Source organism: Pristiophorus japonicus, chromosome 10 (genome assembly GCF_044704955.1).
Source record: "Pristiophorus japonicus isolate sPriJap1 chromosome 10, sPriJap1.hap1, whole genome shotgun sequence".
Taxonomy (NCBI): domain Eukaryota; kingdom Metazoa; phylum Chordata; class Chondrichthyes; family Pristiophoridae; genus Pristiophorus; species Pristiophorus japonicus.
Genome location: NC_091986.1, coordinates 212,432,846 through 212,455,111, shown reverse-complemented (window position 1 = coordinate 212,455,111; position 22,266 = coordinate 212,432,846). Strand labels below are relative to the sequence as shown.

General features: G+C 47.2%; 1 protein-coding gene across 2 annotated transcripts in view; it reads right to left on the bottom strand.

The window, feature by feature from the left end:
* sts (steroid sulfatase (microsomal), isozyme S) overlaps positions 1–22,266 on the bottom strand; it is a 112,982-nt gene that overhangs the window by 63,590 nt on the left and 27,126 nt on the right. For both annotated transcript variants that reach the window (XM_070892534.1, XM_070892535.1), the window contains exons 3-5: positions 18,755–18,876; positions 13,042–13,164; positions 1,315–1,738 (exon numbers count right to left, since the gene is read on the bottom strand). In XM_070892534.1, the coding sequence (XP_070748635.1) occupies positions 1,315–1,738; positions 13,042–13,164; positions 18,755–18,876 (669 nt within the window). The remainder of the gene's footprint in view (positions 1–1,314; positions 1,739–13,041; positions 13,165–18,754; positions 18,877–22,266) is intronic.

Sequence of the window (22,266 nt, the reverse complement as noted above, 5' to 3'; positions counted from 1 at the left end):
ATCATGGCTGATCATTCACCTCAGTACCCCTTTCCTGCTTTCTCTCCTTGATCCCTTTAGCCGTAAGGGCCATATCTAACTTTCTCTTGAATATATCCAATGAACTGGCATCAACAACTCTCTGCGGTAGAGAATTCCACAGGTTAGCAACTCTGGGTGAAGACGTTTCTCCTCATCTCGGTCCTAAATGGCTTACCCCTTATCCTTAGACTATGTCCCCTGGTTCTGGACTTCCCCAACATCGGGAACATTCTTCCTGCATCTAACCTGTCCCATCCCGTCAGAATTTTATATGATTCTGAGATCCCCTCTCATCCTTCTAAACTCCAGTGAATACAGGCCCAGTCGATCCAGTCACTCTTCATATGTCAGTCCTGCGATCCTGGGAATCAGTCTGGTGAACCTTCGCTGCACTCCCTCAATAGTAAGAGCATCCTTTCTCAGATTAGGAGACCAAAACTGAACACAATATTCGAGGTGAGGCCTCACTAAGGCCCTGTAAAACCGCAGTAAGACCTCCCTGCTCCTATACTCAAATCCGCTAGCTATGAAGGCCAACATACCATTTGCCTTCTTCACCACCTGCTGTACCTGCATGCCAACTTTCAATGACTGATGTACCCAGGTCTCGCTGCACCTCCTCTTTTCCTAATCTGCCGCCATTCAGATAATATTCTGCCTTCGTGTTTTTGCCACCAAAATGGATAACCTCACATTATCCACATTATACTGCATCTGCCAGTAGAAATTACCGCAGGTGACCAAAAGCTTTTGGTTTTAAGGAGCGTCTTAAAGGAGGAATGAGAGGCAGAGAGGTTTAGGCAGGGAGTTGTGGTTTGGGGTTTGAAAGCTCCCTCTTTCCCCCCCCCCCCCCCAAGCCTCTAAGAGCTCAGAGGCCGGCTGTTTAGTTCCCAGGATTTTCAGTTGCTCAGCTGGCCGAGCGCCCTAAGAGAGGTGTGGAATGCCACCCTTAGCGCTCTGGGCCTAGCCGATGAATTTTGCTGAGCCACAAACTTTACCACCCCGCTGCCATTACCACCACCCCCACCCCAACCCTGAAATGAGCAGAAATGAAAATCCAGCCCCATTAAGTTTACGCAACCTTGCCGTTTAAATTTAACCCTTTAAAAGGTCTGGCATCAATCCGGTGATTCTGCATTGTACCCCCTTCCAAGGTCGATAAGCATCGCCGATCATTCCAATGTTGATGCGATGATGTAAGCGGGAGTAAGACAACACAACAAACATAATGAAGTTGGGGGGCGGGGGGAGAAAAAGGGAGGGAACTTTCAACCCCCAAACCACATCTCCTACCGTTCCAGGAAACCTGTGGCTTCACTGGTCATCCTGTGCGTCAGGTTCTCCGTGGAGAAGGGCTGCTGAATGATCCTCTGGTTTCTCATCAGGATGCAGTTGAGGTTGCGAAACTGGGAGAAGAAGAGCAGCACGGCGGAGAGCAGCAGCGCGGCGGCCAGGAAGATGAAAGCCAGGGCCCTCCAAGGGACCTTCAGGAGGCGAAAGTAATCCAGCGCCAGCATTGTGAACAGGGCCAGAGTCACAACCTTGACCGAGGCACGGATGATATTCCGTGACCCCACGATGAAGATGTCGCCCCCGCCGGGCTTGCAGTTGCGCAGATTGGACAACGGGAGGCCGTAAAAGTAGTCGAAGCCGTAGCGGAGCGGGTGGTGACAGTGATCGTCACTCGTTTCGCAATTTAAACCAAGGTGCCACTTCCCTGGAAAGCAAGAACAAAGAAACATAAAAGAGAAAGAATGAACGTGCATTTCTACAGCGTCTTTCACAACCTCAGGACGTCCCAAAAGCGCTTCAGACCCAATGAGGTACATTGGAAATGGAGCCACTGTTGTAATGCAGGAAACGACAGGAGCTAATTTGCACACAGCAAGCTCCCACAAATAGCGGTGAAGAACAAAAAAAAGGGGCAATCACACTGCTGGGACTGTACTAGAGACCCTCAAATAGTCAGAGGGAGTTAGAAGAGCAAGTGTGTAGGCACATTTTTGAGAATTGCAAAGACTATAGGGCAGTAATAGTAGGGGATTTCAACTACCCTTATATTAACTGGGATAGAATACGGGTGAAAGGTATAGAGGGAGCAGAATTCTTAAAATGCATGGAGAACTTTTTTTTAAGCCAGTACGTAGCAAGCCCAACAAGAAAGGGGGCGATTCTCGACTTAGTTTTAGGGAATGAAGCTGGGCAGGTGGAAGGGGAAGTGCCTTGTGATATTTTACAATGTTAAATGCGCTATATAAATACAAGTTGTTGTATCCAAAGTAATCATGAAGTCAGATACCTGTAGAAAGTTCTTCTGGCCAGTATGTATTAGGGATTTCAAACAGAGCGTGCAAGATTTCCACTGACTGTTATTTCTTGAAAATTGTATTCTGAAGGGACAGATGTCGGAAGAAATCCAACTCCCCTCAGTCAGTTACAATTGACAACATAGAAAAACGATCCAGGGCCATCTCGCAGAAAATAAATGCTGAAGTTAGGAGACATTAGGAGAGGTGACCAAACACAGAGCCTGGTCTCCAGTCGTCTTGGATCCCCTTGCCACTGGACCAAGACCGTGCTCCATCAAGCCCGTGTGGTGGCTGGTGTGCAACGGCCACCCCACGTTAAGAGTTCTCACGCAGGCATCTTCCACCGTTTAAAATGAGTTCATCAGTCACCCGAGTACTCATTTTCAGTGTGGAAGCAAGTCATCCTCGACCCCGAGGGACTACCTATAACGATGATGATGGAAGGGGCATCAGTGGGAGAGCATTGCGGTGGTAGAGATCATAATTCAGTTAGATTTAGGGTAGTTATGGAAAAGGACAAAGATAGACCAGGAATAGACCAGGGGAAGAGTGAATTTTACTAAGCTGGGGTATGATTTAGCCATAGTGGACTGGAAACAGCTACTTGAAGGTAAATCAGTGCCAGAGCAGTGGGAGGCATTCAAGGAGGTAGTGAGGGTTCTGACGAAGGGTCAGCGACCCAAAACGTTAACTCTGCTTCCTCTCCACAGATGCTGCCTGACCTAAGATTTCCAACATAGTGTGTTTTTATTCCAGATTCCAGCATCTGCAGTATCTTGCTTTTGTATAAGAGCAGGGAGGTTATGCTTGAACTGTAAAAACACTAGTTAGGCCATAGCTGGAGTACTGCGTGCAGTTCTGGTCACCACATTACAGAAAAGATGTGATTGCACTAGAGAGGGTACAGAGAAGATGTTGCCTGGACTGAAGAATTTTAGCTATGAGGAAAGATTGGATAGGCTGGGGTTCTTTTCTTCGGAACAGAGGAGCCGGAGAGGAGACCTAATCGAGGTGTATAAAATTATGAAGGGCCGAGATAGAGTGGATAGGAAGGATCCTATTTAAAAAAGGAGGCAGACAAAAAACTATAGACCAGTTAGCCTAACATCTGTGGTTGGGAAAATGTTGGAATCCATTATTAAAGAAGCAGTAGCAGGACATTTGGAAAAGCAAAATTCAGTCAGGCAGAGTCAGCATAGATTTATGAAGGGGAAGTCATATTTGACAAATTTGCTGGAGTCCTTTGAGGATGTAACGAACAGGGTGGATAAAGGGGAACCAGTGGATGTGGTGTATTTGGATTTCCAGAAGGCATTTGACAAGTTGCCACATAAAAGGTTACTGCACAAGATAAAAGTTCACGGGGTTAGGGGTAATATATTAGCATGGATAGAGGATTGGCTAACTAACAGAAAACAGAGTGTCGGGATAAATGGTTCAAAGAGCAAGTTATTATTTAAATGGAGAAAGATTGCAAAGTGCTGCAGTACAGCGGGACCTGGGGGTACTTGTGCATGAAACACAAAAGGATAGTATGCAGGTAGAGCAAGTGATCAGGAAGGCCAATGGTATCTTGGCCTTTATTGCAAAAAGGATGGAGTATAAAAGAAAGGAAGTCTTGCTACAGCTATACAAGGTATTGGTGAGGCCACACCTGGAATACTGCGTGCAGTTTTGGTTTCCATATTGACAAAAGGATATACTTGTTTTGGAGGCAGTTCAGAGAAGGTTCACTAGGTTGATTCCGGGGATGAGGGGGTTGACTTATGAGGAAAGGTTGAGTAGGTTGGGCCTCTACTCATGAGAGGCGATTTTATCGAAACTTATAAGGTTATGAGGGGGCTTGACAAGGTGGCTAGAGAGAGGATGTTTCCACTGATGGGGGAGACTAGAACTAGAGGGCATGATCTTAGAATAAGGGGCCGCCCATTTAAAAGAGATGAGGAGAAATTTCTTCTCTCAGAGGGTTGGAAATCTGTGGAATTCACTGCATCAGAGAGCTGTGGAAGATGGGACATTGAATAAATTTAAGACAGAAATAGACAGTTTCTTAAACGATAAGGGCATAAGGGATTATGAGGTGTGGGCGGGGAGGTGGAGCCGAGTCCATGATCGGATAAGCCATGATCTTAGTGAATGGCGGAGCAGGCTCGAGGGGCTGTATGGCCTACTTCTGATCTGTCAAGTTTCTGGCTTGACAGAAGGTCGCATCTCGGGAGCGAGGACACTTGTAAGTTGAAATTGCCGATATTTACGCTAACAAATGTCCTCAAAAATCTTGCGCCTGAAAAAGCAGGCACATAGTCTACTTTTACAGGTGCAAATTTAAAAAAAAACACAAACATAAATATAAAGTTATTAAAGCATATTTTATCATTAAAAACCTTCCCCACAATGGTAAGTTTATTTAAAAAAAAAAAATTTTTTTAAATCGGGAAATTATTTTTTTTAATACATTAATAACTTTAATTTAAACGAATGTAGTGTAATTATTTTCTATTTTTTTTTTATTAGTGTTTTGGATATTTGGGGCTGTGTTTTGGGTGTTTCGGGCTCTATCACAATCATAGTTAAAGGAGTTTAGGACCCTGCGTAACTCCTATTACTATGATACCATACCCGATTGGCTGCCCAGAGCCACATGACTCCAGCTGTAGGCCTGCGAACATGTCGACGTGCACATGCTGCAAATCGCAGTCGAAGGAGGCCTCAGCATCGGAAAGCCGAACGTGGACAGCAGCTTAATGGGTGTGTATTTTTTCTCGAAAATGCCCACGGGAATTTCAGGGTCATTAACTTTACAGGTCAATGACCTTTTGTCAGAACTGGAAAAAGTTGCAGGTTTTAAGCAAAGTACAGAGGCAGGAGGGGGTGAGGGGGAGAACAAAAGGGAAGGTCTGTGATAGGATGGAAAACAGGTGTGATTAAATAAATAAAGGGATGATGGTGCAACGCAAAAGGGGGTGGGGTAATGGGATAAGTAAAGAAACAAAAGATGGGGCTAGAGGAGCCATAAATGGCAACAGAGAGGTAGATAGATTGTTTGGCAAGAGTATTAAGGGATATGGAACCAAGGCCGGTAACTTTCCTCTGTATTCTCTCGAGTATAGGAGATTGAGGGGTGAACTGATGGAGGGGTTTAAAATGTTAAAAGGATTTGACAGGGTAGATATGGAGAAACAATTTCCTCTGGTGGGGGGAATTCAAGAACGAGGGGACATAATCTTAAAATTGGAGCCAGGCCATTCAGCAGCAAAATCAAGAAGCACTCTTTCCACATAAAGGGGGATACAAATTTCAAACTCTCTTTCCCAAAAGTGAATCATGAACATTGGCAACTCAGCGACAAAATAATGACAACAGAAACACAGACACTATGCTCATCTTTAGTATGGTGAAATCTTTAGCCTGCGAGGATATTTGGAGCTTTCAAGTCGGAGTCTGCTAGATTTTTGGTAGGTAAAGGTATCAAGGGATTATGTGCAAATGGAGTTAAGGTGCAGATCAGCCATGATCCGAGTGAATGGCAGAACGCCTTAATTATGTTCCGATGTAGTTAGATGCATAGTATAGCTCCCTCTTCTCTGTCCTAACAATAGCCCTCAGTAGCGACCCCCTCCCCCAATGGAGGTGCGAGACAACCTTATTCCAGCCCCCACGCACTGAGCTTTCGCCAGAGTGACGATTAGCACGGAATACGGGGCGGCGGGAATGAGGAAAGAAGAAGAAAAGGACCTGCAGTCATTGATAATTAATTGGGTTTTATTGGTAGTTATTTAGAAAAAACAAACCATGTGGAAAGCTATGTTTAAAATCTTGCACAAATCACATTCTGAGTGAATCGCGACCATTGGCAACTCAGTGACGCATTTAATGGTAATAGAGATACAGAGACACTACTCACTGCTTTATTATGGTGAAATCTTAATTACCCTGCTCATCCACAAATTTATTTTGTAGGAATCAGGGTTTTATTTTGCTTAAATCAAGTAAAATGCAATCACAGACTCAAGAGTTTTTCATCCACCAGCATTTGAGAACATAAGAAATAGGAGCAGGAGTAGGCCATACAGCCCTCAAGCCTGCTCCACCATTCTATAAGATCATGGGTGATTGACCTCAACTCCACCTTCCCTCATTAGCCTCATAGTCCTTGATTCGCTCAATATCAAAAAAAATCTATCGATCTCAGTCTCGATTATACTTTATGAATGAGCATCTACATCCCCTTGTGGTAGAGAATGCCAGAGATTCACAATCCTCTCTGAGTGAAGAAAGTTTTCTTCATCTCAGTCTTATAGGGCTGATCCCTTATCTAGAGACTATGGGCTAGATTTTCAGTTTTCGGCAAAAACTGCGCTACTGTTTTTAGGCCTAACTTTCGGCCTTTACATCTGGTAAAGTCAGCGTTGGATGAGGATTCTCGGCGCAAACCGCGAGTTTCGGCAACTTTAGTCTGGGGCTGGTAGTGCTGCGAGAGAGACCTTGGGAGGGGGGAAAAGAACAAAAAAAAAAATTTGCAAAAAACATTCAAAAAAACACTTACCTACTAAATCACTGAAAAATAATTTAAAAATAAAAACTTTAACTTACCTTTTTGCAGGTCTTCATACTTACTGCTGCTTGCAGTGCTGCACCGACAGGTTTGACGTAAGGGTCGGGAGAGTGCTGAAAGTACACGGTAATGCAATCCGCGGCATTGCACGTGGTTTCACGTGGAAGCGTCGCCTCAAAGAGATGCCTGAAGATCCCGCCAACCGGGTTTTCACCGCAGAGGGTCAAATCGCGGTGAAAATCTGGTCGCAAAGTCGGCAAAAATCCAGCCCCTTGACCCCTACCTAGCTCTCGACTCTCCAGCCAGGGGAGACAAGACCCATTTTTTTTCAGTTTTCAAGGGAATGTATATGCGATGCGAATTATAAATTATTTCTTTACATGTTCACCATTGCTTATCTACAGTCATAACTTTTAATCAAATTTCCCAATCTACCTTAGCTAAATCACCCCTCAAAACTACGTGATTGGTTTTGTTTAAATTTATGATGCTTTAACCACATCACTCTAAAACTCAGTATTAAATTCCATCATATTATGGTTACTCTTCCCAAGAGGATCCTTTACTACAAGATTACTAATTCATCCTGTCTCATTACATAATACTAGATCTAAAGTAGCCTGTTCCCAGTTGATTCCTCAACATATTGTTCTAGTAAACTGTCTCAAATGCATTCCATGAACTCTTCCTCTAAACTACTTTTGCCAATTTGGTGTGCCCAGTCTCTGTGAAGATTAAAGTCCCCTACAATTATTGCATTACCCTGGTTACTAATGCTCCTCTAATTTGCTGATTTATACTCTGTCCAACACTACATTTTCTGTTAGGGGGGCCTATAAACTACTCCCACCAGTGTTTTGTGCCCTTTGTTATTTCTTAACTCCACCCATATTAATTCTACATCCTGATTTTCTGGGTGAAGATCCTTTCCCACTACTGTCCTCATCTCATCTTTTATCAGGGCTACCCCCCAACCCTCTCTCTCCTTTTCCATTTGTCCCATCGTTTCTAAAAATCAAGTACCCTAGAATATGTATTTCCCAACCTTGGTCACCCTGCAACTACGTCCCAGTAATGACTACTAGATCAAACCCATTGATCTCTATTTGTGCCATTAATTCATCCATCTGGTTACCAATGCTTTGTGCATTCAGATCTGGTGTTATCTCCCTCTCTACAAACTCTCGCTGCTCCTTTGCCCCGACCTCACTGCTCCTGCTGTACCTGCCCACGCTCCAATCACCGAGCTGGATCTTGGTGACATCCCTCTTCGCTGCCTCCGCCCTCCTCACCAGCTCGAGGCTGTACCTTGCAGTGGTATGCCTCCACGGGACGTGATCGGGGCCCAAGAGAGGCGCGAGTTCAGGGCCCAGGGGCAGCACGGGCCAGCCCACACTGCGATATGTGCGCGCACTAGGTCCGTGCAGCATAGCTTGGTCTTCAGTCGTCTTGGTTAACCCTTGCCACTGGACCAAGACCTAACTCTGGCAAGCCCGTGTGGTGGCTGGTGTGTTATGGCCACTACACGTTAAAAAAAAATCCAGGCACAGGCATCTTCCACCCATCAAGATGTAGTTCGGGATCTGGAATATTAGGTCATTCATTGAAACACCTGTGAACTCATCCCTTTTCGGCATGGCAGCAAGTCATCCTCGTTTCGAGGGATTGCCTATGATGATGATGTTATCTCCTTAGCCAGTGCATGGTAGAGTTTAGGTGTGATGTATGGCTTCAGCTCAGGAGACCAGCAGCAGGTGGAGCCCAGCTGTTGGAGACTAGCAGGAATATGGCTACCAGCATCCTTTGATGAGCATGCAATTTTTCAAACTGAAAAATGTAGGTCACATCTCCACATGCTGGGAACTTAATTAGGTCATTAAATAGAAGCTACAAACCTCAGTCAGATTAATTGAGACAGCTCTCAATTAATCATTCATTTCCATTTTCCACAGAGAGGGAGTCTCTCGCTCTCTCATGGCAGACATTGGAGTTCTATTGTGGAATAAGGAATAATATTTAGTTTGACATGTTCGAATGTACCCACTCTTTCCTTCTTTAAGATGTCAAAGATGTGTTTAATAAGGACTAATCAAGCCTGCTCCACCATTTTGTTCATCATGGCAGCTCCACTCACACATTTATCTCCATTTTAAATATCTCAACTGCTTCTGCATTAAAGCAAGTCCCACATTCTCACAATCTTTTGTGTGAAGCAATTAGTTGTTTGTAAAACCAGCCAGAGTTCAAATTCCACAAAACTGCCCCGTTCTCCTGGATTGTCCTACTGGCCGAAAAGAGTCAATGCATTCCCCATCATCATTTTGGACACCTCAGTCAGATTGCCTCTTATTTCCCCTCACCTCCAGGAACTATAACCCAACTTTACTCAAATCTACCCTCGTAGTTAAGTCCCTTCCTCACAGATGCCACAGTATGAGGAGACTGGGTAAACTTGGGGAATGTAGGATTAAAAAAGAAAGCCCATGAATACTGGAAATTTGAAATGCTAGAAACAGACAGCAGGCTAGATTAGTTCTCTCCCTCCACCTCCCCCTCCACATGAGAGAAAGCTGGGTCAAAGTAAAGTGGTAACTGGGGCTCAGTGGGTAGCACCCTCGCCTCAAGAGTCAGAAGGTTGTAGGTCCCACTCCAGAGACTTGAGCACAAAAATCTCGGCCGACACATCAGTGCAGCACTGTGGGAGCGCTGCATTGTTGGAAGCGTTGACTTTTGGATGAGACGTTAAACTGAGGACCCCAACTGCTCTCTCAGGTGGGCACAAAAACATCCTGTGGGCATTATTTTGAAGAGCAAGGCAGCTCTCCTCGATGTCTTGGCCAATATTTATCCCTCGACCAACATCACTAAAAACAGATGATCTTGGCATTAGTGCATTGCTGTGTGCAAATTGGCGGCCTCATTTCCTACATTACTACAGTGACTACATTTCAAAACGTACTTCACTGTCTGAAGCACTTTGGGATGTCCCAAGGTCATGAAAGGTGCTATATAAATGAAAGGTCTTTTTTTAAAAATCCGCCGCACAGAACTCAGATGCCAATCGTCCTGAAGTTCTAACATTTTCTGTATGTACTCCGTCTGAAGTAATATTTGATTACTGCAAAAAAAAAAAATTGATGCTCAACGACAATTTGCATTTATAGATCATCTTTAACATCCCAAGGCGCTTCACAGGAGCGTTATCAGACAAAATATGACACCGAGCCATGGGAAGGTAGGATCATAGAAATTTACAGCACAGAAGGAGGCCATTTCGGTCCTTCGTGTCCGTGCCGGCCGGCCAAGAGCTATCCGGCCTAATCCCACTTTCCAGCTCTTGGTCCCTAGCCCTGTAGGTTCTGGCACCTCAAGTGCACATCCAAGTACTTTTTAAATGTGGTGAGGGTTTCTGCCTTGACCACCTTTTCAGGCAGTGAGTTCCAGACCCCCAGCACCCGCTGGGTGAAGAAATTTCTCCTCAAATCCCCTCTCAACCTTCTACCAATTACTTTAAATCTATGCCCCTGGTTGTTGACCCATTTGCCAAGGGAAGTAGGCCCTTTCTATCCACTATTTCTAGGCCCTTCATAATTTAATACACCTCAATAAGGTCTCCCCTCAGCCTCCTCTCTTCCAAAGAAAACAAACCCAGCCTATCCAATCTGTCCTCATAGCTAAGATTCTCCACTCCCGGCAACATCCTCATAAACCTCCTCTGTACCCGCTCCAATGCAATCGCATCTTCATTGTAATGTTGTGACCAGAACGGCACGCAGTACTCTAGTTGTGACCTAATTAGTGTTTTATTGGGCTCAATTTTGGCCATGACTTGCATCAATTTTTTGGAGTAAGTTGTTTTTGCTGGAGTAAGTTAAAAAATGCCATTTCCCCCAAAAATTTGCTCCAGAGTAAGTCAGTTAGGTACGATTTTTCTTTCCCCCAAAAGGGGGCGTTCCCATTCACTTATGCCAGTTTTGGCCATTTATGCCACTTTGGCCAGCAAAAACTTAGTCCAAATCGACTTAGGTCAGCGTATGTGGTCAGCTCTGAAAAACCTTGCGGACAGTTAAGAAATCGGCGCAGGTAAGGACCTCCACCCAAGCACCAAACATTCCAAATAAAAGTTAAAATAACTAAATAAAAATAAAGAACTCAGATAAACAATTGATTAACAATTAAATATTTTAAGTAAATCCTACCTTGGGCCGGGGAAGGCAGCGGGCCGGCCTGTGAGGGGGGGTTTGGGAGAGAAGGGAGAGAGGGAGAGGAAAGGCTGGGCTCCACGGCATCGGTGGGGGTGGGGGGGGGGGGGCGGGGGAAGTGAGGGAGAGGAAAGGCTGGGCTGACGGCATCTCGGGTAGGGTTCTGACAGCCTGGGCTGCATTCAGGACGCGGGTGACCATTCGGCCATGGCTAGGGGCGGTGAACATCGGGTCCTGCTGACAGCTTGCAGGACACGCTGGGAGGGAGAGCAGCATGCTCGCAGACTCCACTGCGCATGCGGACAGCTGCCGGCAGTGTTTTCAGCGCAGGGCTGTAGCTCCGCCCCCCCCACCCCACCATGGACGTCGCGCCAGGACCCGGGACACTCGGCAGAGGGGCCAGGATACTAAAAGTTTTTGGGCGCCCTTTCCAGCGCACAAAGTCGGCGCATAAAGGATCAGTGCGGCAAAAAAAAGGGTTGGCCAAAATTGGGCCCATACAGTTCAAGCATAACCTCCCTGCTCTTGTATTCTATGCCTCAACTAATAACGGCAAGTATTCCGTATGCCTTTTTAAACATATTATCTACCTGGCCTGCTACCTTCAGGGATCTGCGGACCTGCACTCCAAAGACCCTTTGTTCCTCTACACTTCAGTGTCCTACCATTTTTAATGTGCATTCCCTTGCCTTGTTAGCCCTCCCCAAATGCATTACCTCACACTACTCCGGATTAAATTCCATTTGCCACTGTTCTGCCCACCTGACCAGTACATTGATATCTTCCAGCAGTCTACAGCTTTCTTCATTACCAACCACACAGCCGATTTTAGTATCATTTCCAAACTTCTTAATCATACTCCCTACATTCAAGTCTAAATCATTGATATATACCAGAAAAAGCATGGGATCTAGTACTGAGCCCTGAGAAATCCCACTGGAAACAGCTTTCCAGTAATATTAGGACAGGTGAGCAAAAGCTTGGTCAAAGAAGTAGACTTTCTGGAACGTCTTAAAAAGGATAGAGAGGTAGAGAGACGGGGAGGTTAGGTGAGTGGGCAAACAAGTGGCAGATGCAGTATAATGTGGATAAATGTGAGGTTATCCACTTTGGTGGCAAAAACAAGGCGGCAGAATCTTATCTGAATGGTGGCAGATTAGGAAAAGGGGAGGTGCAACGATACCTGGGTGTCATGGTTCATCAGTCATTGAAAGTTGACATGCAGGTACAGCAGGCGGTGAAGGCGGCAAATGGTATGTTGGCCTTCATAGCTAGGGGATTTGAGTATAGGAGTGGCGAGGTCTTACTGCAGTTGTACAAGGCCTTGGTAAGGCCTCACCTGGAATATTGTGTTCAGTTTTGGTCTCCTAATCTGAGGAAGGACGTTCTTGCTATTGAGGGAGTGCAGCGAAGGTTCACCAGACTGATTCCAGGGATGGCAGGATTGACATATGAGGAGAGACTGGATCGACTGGGCCTGTATTCACTGGAGTTTAGAAGGATGAGGGGAGATCTCATAGAAACACATAAAATTCTGATGGGTCTGGGCAGGTTAGATGCGAGAAGAATGTTCACGATGTTGGGGAAGTCCAGAACGAGGGGGCATAGTCTAAGGATAAGGGGTAAGCCATTTAGGTCTGAGATGAGGAGAAACTTCTTCACTCAGAGAGTTGTTAACCTGTGGAATTCCCTGCCGCAGAGTTGTTGATGCCAGTTCATTGGATATGTTCAAGAGGGAGTTAGATATGGCCCTTACGGCTAAAGGGATCAAAGGGGTATGGAGCGAAAGCAGGAAAGGGGTACTGAGGTGAATGATCAGCCATGATCTTATTGAATGGTGGTGCAGACTCGAGGGGCCGAATGGCCTACTCCTGCACCTATTTTCTATGTTTAGGAAGAGAGGTTAGAGCCGAGGCAGCTGAAGGCACGGCCACTGATGGCCGCTGTGTCTTACCAATAAGGCCGGTGGAGTAGCCTTGCTCTTTCAGCAGCTTGACGAAGGTGGTCTCGTTCGTGGGAAGTCCACCTGACGCGGCTGCAAATATGTAGACGCCTATACTTTCCATGGTGGTCATTCCTGAAAGGGAGAGAACAGACTTTGGTCCATCAGTTTTAAGAATGTGCATCTACTGAAAGATTTAACGTTGTGCATCTTCCACGCCATTGCTCACAGTAGGTTGGATGATACGATGTTTCATAATGACAAGAGCATTAAATCACGTGACACACAATGTATTAAAGTGCGTCAGCGTGCAAACTAGTGTCCCATTTTATGCCTCAAGGTTTAAGTGCGGTACACCCCCCCACCCCACTCCGGCTCGCGCATAGCCGGCTAGCCAGCTTAATGTAAACACTGCGCATGCACAATATTTTGAATGGCCCACGCAGCCCCTTAAAGGGGCCCCGCGGCTCCTAAAACAGTGCTCACTCATCTCTTATACAGATATTATAGGGAACATTGGTGGGGGGGGCGGATTGCATGTTAGAAGTAATGCCTATAGCTAAACGTTATCAGAATTTGAATTAAATAGTTTTCTTGGAAGACCATGAAAAAAAAAAATAGCAGTTAACGATAATTATGGGACAGAAAAAAAAGTTCTATTTCAGTCATTGGACCGTTGCCTTAACTTCACGTTCAGCAGTGAATACAAATGATTACTGCAAAATGTAGGACTATAGACGGACAGGGTCTTAACAGACTTCTTTCCAATGCACAGAGACAGAGACGAGAGAGACAGAGACGAGAGAGACAATTTCTCTAGAGAATAGTTGAACTGATGCATACTAGCTTCAATTCCTGGTCTGCGTTGTTTTGATTGATCTCAATCATCATCATCATCATCATCATCATCATCATCATAGGCAGTCCCTCGGAATCGAGGAAGACTTGCTTCCACTCTTAAAAATGAGTCCTTAGGTGGCTGAACAATCCAATACGAGAGCCACAGTCCCAGTTACAGGTGGGGCAGATAATCGTTGAGGGAAAGGGTGGGTGGGACAGGTTTGCCACACGCTCTTTCCGCTGCCTGCGCTTGATTTCTACACGCTCTCGGCGATGAGACTCGAGGTGCTCAGCGCCCTCCCGGATGCTCTTCCCCCACTTAAGGCGGTCTTTGGCCAGGGACTCCCAGGTGTCGGTAGGGATGTTGTACTTTACTGATCGTGATCTCAACCATCTAGAAGGACATGGGCATCAGATGGATGTGAATACCACCACCTCCAAGTTCCCCTCCAAGTTACACACCATCCTGACTTGGAAATGTGTTGCTATTCCTTCATGGTGGCTGGAACTTCCTGGGAGCACCTTCCCCACACAGACTGCAGCGGTTGTAGGCGGTAGCTCACCACCACCTTCTCAATGGCAAGTAGGGATGGGCAATAAATGCTGGCCTTGCCAGGATGCCCACATCCCGTGAATGAATGATTTAAAAAAAAAATAGTTTATGATGTAGCACTCTCGCCTCAGAGTCAGTGTTGTGGGTTCAAGTCCCATTCCAGAGACTTGAGCACATAATCCCAGGCTGACACTCCAGTGCAGTACTGAGGGAGTGCAGTACTGAGGGAGTGCAGCACTGTCGGAGGTGCCGTCTTTCAAAGCAGACGTTAAACTTGTCGACACTCTCCAGTAGATGTAAAAGATCCCATGACACTATTTTGAAGGGCAGGGGAGTTATCCCCGGTGTCCTGGCCAATATTTATTCCTCAACCAACATCTAAAACAAACCAGATTATGTAGTCATTATCACATTGCTGTTTGTGTGAGCTTGCTATATGCAAATTGACTACCACTTTTCCTACATTACAACAGTGACTATTACATCATTGGTTTAAATTGCTTTGGAGTGTCTGAAGGTCATGAAAGGCACTTTATATAATCTTTCTTTCGTTAACCTATGCTTCTCCAAGTGAGAATTAATTTTGTCCTTCACAATGGTCACTAGTAGTTTTCCATCAGAGTCTCATTCCTGCATGTACAGGTGCAGCGCCTAAAATCTGCAACCCTCGGGACCGAGGCCGTTACGGATTCCGGGCTTTTCGATTTGTTTCCTTACGTCACGGATCCGGAAACAGCCGAGCCCAGGTTTGGGTATTTCCGGATTTGGGAACGTCAGAAAGGGTGGCGGGCATTCCCACCGAAGAGCTGTCTGGGCTGTCTGGCTCCGCCGAGGATGTCGTCGCGCGGGCCGGCCCTGCGAGGAGGTGGTGTTCAGGCGGGGCCCCACCGAGGAGCATGTCGTCGGGCCGGCCCTGCAAGGAGTTGGTGTTCAGGCGGGGCCCCACCGAGGAGGATGTCGTCGGGCCGGCCCTGCGAGGAGTTGGTGTTCAGGCGGGGCCCCACCGAGGAGGATGTTGTCGCGCGGGCCGGCCCTGCGAGGAGGTGGTGTTCAGGCGGGGCCCCACCGAGGTAAGGGCAGCAACGGTGAGGCGAGCGGTGACAAGGTCCCGAGGTCGGCAGGCTCCGGATTCTGGAACATTTTACGGATTCCAGACAACCCTACCGCCGATCGGTCCGGAGTCCGGAACTCCAGATTCCCAATGCTGCACCTGTAGTAAATTCTTCTTAGAGATTTAAAACATTAGCATTTCCTTTTTGTCTTTTTCCACCCCCCCCCCCCCTCTCGCAATTGAAACTTTCTTTCCCTCTTTTAGTTTTCTATCAGTACCTAATTTGATTCTAATTCAACCCTCCATCTCCCATTTTCCTCTGTTTCCTTCTCGATCTTTTAATCTCATTGGGTAAGGAGATAGACTGTTGGTCCAGTCATTCACTAGGGCCTCAGATGCCCCGTTGCCCTTCATCATCATAGGCAGTCCCTCGAAATCGAGGAAGACTTGCTTCCACTCCAAAACTGAGTTCTTAGGTGACTGAACAGTCCAATACGGGAATTACAGTCTGTCACAGGTGGGACCTACAGTCACTGAAGGAAAGGGTGATTGGGACTGGATTGCCGCACGCTCCTTCTGCTGCCTGCGCTTGTTTTCTGTATGCTCTTGGCGACGAGACTCGAGGTGCTCAGCGCCCTCCTGGATGCTCTTCCTCCACTTAGGGCGGTCTTTGGCCAAGGACTACCAGGTGTCGGTGGGGATGTTGCACTTTATCAGGGAGGCTTTGAGGGCAGCAGATTAGGAAAAGGGGAGGTGCAACGAGATCTGGGTGTCATGGTTCATCAGTCATTGAAAGTTGGCATGAAGGTACAGCAGGCGGTGAAGGCGGCAAATGGTATGTTGGCCTTCATAGCTAGGGGATTTGAGTATAGGAGCAGGGAGGTCTTACTGCAGTTGTACAGGGCCTTAGTGAGACCTCATCTGGAATATTGTGTACAGTTTTGGTCTCCTAATCTGAGGAAGGACGTTCTTGCTATTGAGGGAGTGCAACGAAGGTTCATCAGACTGATTCCAGGGATGGCTGGACTGTCATATGAGGAGAGACTGGATCAACTTTATATACTGGAGTTTAGAAGGATGAGAGGGGTTCTCTTAGAAACGTATAAGATTCTGACGGGACGAGACAGGTTAGATGCGGGAAGAACGTTCCCGATGTTGGGGAGGTCCAGAACCAGGGGACATAGTCTTAGGATAAGGGATAAACCAGTTAGGACTGAGATGAGGAGAAACTTCTTCACTCAGAGAGTTGTTAACCTGTGGAATTCCCTGCCACAGAGAGTTGTTGATGCCAGTTCATTGGATATATTCAAGAGGGAGTTAGATATGGCCCTTACGGCCAAGGGGATCAAGTGGTATGGAGAGAAAGCAGGAAAGGGGTATTGAGGGAATGATCAGGCATGATCTTATTGAATGGTGGTGCTCGAAGGGCTAAATGGCCTACTTCTGCACCTATTTTCTATGTTTCTATGTCCTTGTAACGTTTCCTCTGCCCACCTTGGGCTCGCTTGCCATGTAGGAGTTCAGAGTAGAGCGCTTAAATTGGGAGTCTTGTGTACGAACAATGTGGCCCGCCCAGCGGAGCTGGTCAAGTGTGGTCTGCCCTTGCTGCGCTGTTATCAGCTCACACTTCCAGCAAGCTGTTGGACTGCTTTTACTTGCTCTTTTTCATTTTGTTGATTTAAATGTCAGGTTACACACACTCGCTTAGTTGTAGTAATGGCAGGATCAGGTCTTGATTTAAACTTTCGCTGCCGCTCCGAAGTCAGGTGAGAATGGTGTCCTTACCGGCAGGCATCCATACAGCCTGAGAAAGGTGGTGGGGAATCAGGGATCCCGGGACGGCAGGGTGCAGGGATCAAGGTAAGTGTTTATGTTTATTTTTTTTTTGCATTTAGGTATTAATGGCATCAGTGGGGAAGTGAGGGTGTGGGCGAAGGAAAGTGTTGACAACTTTTTAAATTCTTTTTTTGTAAAACTCGCATGCCATCAGCCTACCATCAGGAAATTCGGCCGGCCTCCTGAGATGCCGCTCCATTGGCTCCCGAGGACGAGTGTGCAATGCCACTTATAGCACTGCTCTCTCCTCTTTGGGTGGCAACTGAATTTTGCAGTTTGAGGTGGCACCTACCACCTGGCGTTAAAATCAGCACTCAGCCGGTGACACCGCCTCAAAAGCGGCAGGGCCGAATTTCAACCCCGAACAGAATGGCAATGTTAACTGAAGAACCAGCCACTCAACATCCTGAAATTGGTTTATTGCCACAATCTACTCTTGCCATGCAATTTATTACTATGACGCACAGGTGACCAACTTGACACATTCGAATGGCTTTCCTGTGGAGACATCGGGGCCGCAATTCAGGGTCCGTGTAAGGCCCGTTCCCGCCGATTTGCGGCGGCCATGCAGCGGAACAGAGTGGCAGCCCCGGACCCAAAATCAGGTCGGGGATTTTTCGGCCCGCCCTGCTGCTGCCGACCGCCACAAGTGAGTCATCAAAGCGTGCACCGCCACTATCCTGCACCTCCATTTAAATCCGCCCCAATTTTAGTTGAAGAAATCCAGGAGCTGCTGGACGGTGCATCCGACAGCTTTTTCTGTCGGTGCACTTTGTCTGCCCTCTCTTATGCCCTGGCACTGCACAGGCCATTAAGGGCGAGGGCTGAATGTCGCGGCCGCCATCTTTTTTTTCCCCGGCCGACTTCTATGTCGGCCGGACTATTTCTCCCCCGAGTTTGGCCGGGACGCCAACAGGCAGCCTGGCACCCCCCCCCCTTGGACTGGCCCGGCCGAAACCCTCCCTGGTGGCCCAGTGGCCGAAGCTAAAAATTGCCCGATTCTCTCCCCTTCGATGTCACCACTGCTCTGCTGCTGAGCGACAGCGGCGGAGACTCGATCCCGCCCCAACTTCCACCCCTCAGCATGACTTACTGCCGCACCTCCGCCCCCACTATGACCGACTTCCGGTCCGATGCCCATAAAAGTACAAAGTCCCGAAAACCGATCCAAAGGTCGCCTCATTGCTCTTGGCGGAAAAAACTTTTAAAAAAAGGCAGGTGCCAACTTTCTGGCGGGCCTGAATTTCGGCCCCATCTCCTTTGATCTCGGACCTAATTTACAATCCATGGTCATTAGAAAAGCTGTTTGAACTTTTAACCTAGCATGCGTCATTTCACAGACTGCGCCGAAAGCGAGTGGCTGCAATGGCAGAGTCCCATCTGCTTTCCACTACTGTGACATTCCTTTCTCAATGTTACATTGCTTTAGTTGCAAATGCACCTACCTGACCTGATCGGATACCTGCCCGTCAGAAGTGCGGCTCTGCTTGGGGTGCACAGTGAAGCTGCAGCGATATGATGCGTCAGCATCACTCCATCCTTGGCCAGGCTGTCTACATGGGGGGTCCTGCAACAGGAGACAAGATGCATTGACAAAGTTTACAATAGAATTGCAGAGGTGAGAAAAACACACAAAATCCAGTTTAATGCCAGCAAAATACATTGTGCATTTTTGCTGCTTATACAGGAAACGCAACCTTGTGGACTTGTGTGATACCAAAGACTGGATTTTCGGTTGTCTAATGCCTCAGTTAGCGGCCAGCGGGGGCGTTAATGGGGGTGCAAGAGGTTACCGACCGGGAGTACAAGAGGTTACCGACCGGGAGCGTAGCATTTAGCGCCCCGACCGGAAATTCATTAGAGGCTCACCGGGGGCGCAAACCGCTAGCGCCTGGCTGCTGATGATCGCGCCAATCCTGACGTATTCCATGCAACGCCCACGCTTGCGCCCCGGTAGGTAAATTAGGTGCGTGCGCCTCATTAACGGCGCCAAGAACAACGTCTGGAAAAACAGTGGGTACAGGCTTGCAGAGTCGTTAACTGGCGGTTACGTAAAAGGATGAGGAAGCGCTTGCCTCGGAGGTCACAGTCAGTGCGACGTTTACAGCGGCACACAGACATAACAGAAAACAAGTGACTTTGAAAACTTTAATGGGTGCATTACTGTGCCGCGCCTTTAAGACTCAACTGTTGCCGCGATCTGATTCGAAGTTCCGCGCATGCGCAATGGGTCTGCCAAAGTTACCGACCAAACCTTCGTTAGCGCCCCCCGCAGAGCTGATGTGCAATGGCTGATTTAGTGCCCCCCGTCAGCTCCATGCCCGATTCTGACGAATTTCTGGGCGGGGAGCCGCAAACCTTTTCAGGGCACTAAACAGCTCCAAGTACTGAAGAGGTAAAATGGCATAGATGAAATTTTAGTACTTATGTCCCAATCGCTCTGGCTCAGGCTAAACCCTTGTGTCTTCTGGCCTTTCACTCAACTGATCTCTAGCAGCTCGAGACTGTGCAAGTGTTTTGTGTTGGTCACGTGTGGTTTTAGCCCCCTGTGCACACTTTGGGCTTCCTAAAATTAATCTGCAGCTAATCTCCCTAGAGTGTTATTCAGTACGTTAAAAGTGACTCAATGCTGTCAATGGGAAGCCAGTCATTTTTTAATCCACAGTTAATGGGTTGTTCAGTCTCATCATTGTACAGGAGGAATTAGAGAAATAAAAATGTTAAATAGATTATGCTCAAGTATTCAACCCAATTACTTAGTAATAGGAAACCCTTGCTTCTACACCATAAAATAAACCTTGTGTTAATGTGTCTAATCTAAAACTCTGTTAGGCCACAACTGGAGTATCGTGTCCAGTTCTGGTCACCACACTTTAGGAAGGATGTGAAGGTCCTTGAGAGAGTGCAGAGGAGATTTGCCAGAATGCCTCCAGGGATGAGGGATTTGAGCTACAAGGTTAGGTTGGAGATGCTGTGGTTCATCTTCTTGGAGCAAAGAAGGTTGAGGGAAGATTTGATAGAGGTTATGACTGGTTTGGATCAGATCGACAGATCCCATTAGCTGATGGTACAAGGATCAGGGGACACAGATTTAAGGTTTTGGGCAAGAGATACGGGGGGGGATGTGAGGAAGAACTTTTTTTTTTTTTTTTTTTAAACACAGTGAGTGGTAATGACCTGGAACTCGCTGCCAACGAGGGTGGTGGAAGCGGAGATGATCGTTGATTTCAAAAGGAAATTGGATAGGCACTTGAGGGAAATAAACTTGCAGGGCTCCGGGGATAGAGCGGGGGAATGGGACTGACTAGATTGCTCGACAGAGAGCCAGCTTGGATCAATGGGCCAACTGGCATCCTTCTGTGCCGTAATAACGCTATCTACTTCTCTCTAGCCAGTCTAGCGTGGCACCGAGGTTACTACTCTGAAAGACTTATCCAACATACAACTCCTATTGCAAGACCTCTTTCCTCTGTTGTTGGTTCCAACTCGAACCATGATGGCAGGCAGCTCACCTTTCCACCCACTATGTTCATTACCCTGGTACCTGGCTGGCAATAGATCACCTGGGACTCAGAAGGTTGTGGGTTCAAGCCCCACTCCAGACACTCGAGCATAAAATCTAGGTCGACACTCCCAGTGCAGTGCTGAGGGAGTGCTGCACTGTCAGAGGTGCCGTTAAACTGAGGTCCTGTCTGCTCCCAGGTGGATGAAAAAGTTCCCATGGCACTATATTGAACAAGAGTAGGGGAGTTATCCCCGGTGTCCTGGCCAATACACTCAGCCAATAACACTAAAAACATCATCATCATAGGCAGTCCCTCAGAATAGAGGAAGACTTGCTTCCACTCTTAACACGAGTTCTTTGGTGGCTGAACAGTCCAATACGAGAACCACAGTCTCGATAGTGGGACAGATAGTCATTGAGGGAAGGGGTGGGTGGGACTAGTTTGCCGCACGCTCCTTCCGCTGCCTGCGCTCGGCAACGAGACTCGAGATGCTCAGCGCCCTCCGGGATGCACTTCTTCCGCTTAGGGCGTTCTTTGGCCAGGGACTCCCAGGTATCAGTGGGGATGTTGTACTCTCTCAGGGAAGCTTTGAGGGTGTCCTTCTACAAGTTTCCTTTGCCCACCTTTGGCTCGCTTGCCGTGCAGGAGTTCTGAGTAGAGCGCTTGCTTTGAGAGTCTCGTGTCGGGCATGCGAACTATGTGGCCTGCCCAGCGGAGCTGATCAAGCGTGGTCAGTGCTTCAATGCTGGGGATGTTGTCCTGGTCGAGGACGCCAACGTTGGTGCGTCTGCCCTCCCAGGGGATTTGTAGGAGCTTGCGGAGACATCGTTGGTGGTATTTCTCCAGCGACTAAAAACAGATTATCTGGTCATTACCACATTGCACTTTGCGGAAACAGCTGCGTTTCCTACATTACAAAAGTGACTACACTTGGGGGGATAAAAAAATTAACTGGATATGCTGAGGTTGTGAAATGCGCTATATAAATGCAAGCTTTCTTTCCCAATTGTGGCTGCAGAAAAGGCCATTTAATTGTTTAGAGCTGCTGCTGCACAAAAGGAAAACCCTGCGGATGCTGGAAATCTGCAATAAAGATCGAAAATGCTGGGAATACTCAGCGGGTCAGGCAGTATCTGTGGAGAGAGAAACAGAGTTAGCGTTTCAGGTCGGTGACCCTTGAACAGAACAAGGACGAAAAGTCACCGACCCAAAACGTTAACTCTGTTTCTCTCTCCACGGATGCAGTCTGATCTGCTGAGTATTTCCAGCATTCTATTAGAACTTCTGCTTGCTTTTTCTAGCCACTAATCACTTCCTTCCCCCGGATAATTATTTGCTGCACAAGTCTATCACGTAACAATGATTTAAAAAAAAACACACACACACACACACCAAAATCAAGGAGCAAAGAATGCTGCCAGTCCGGTTAGTTCAGTGTCAGTGGCTGCATT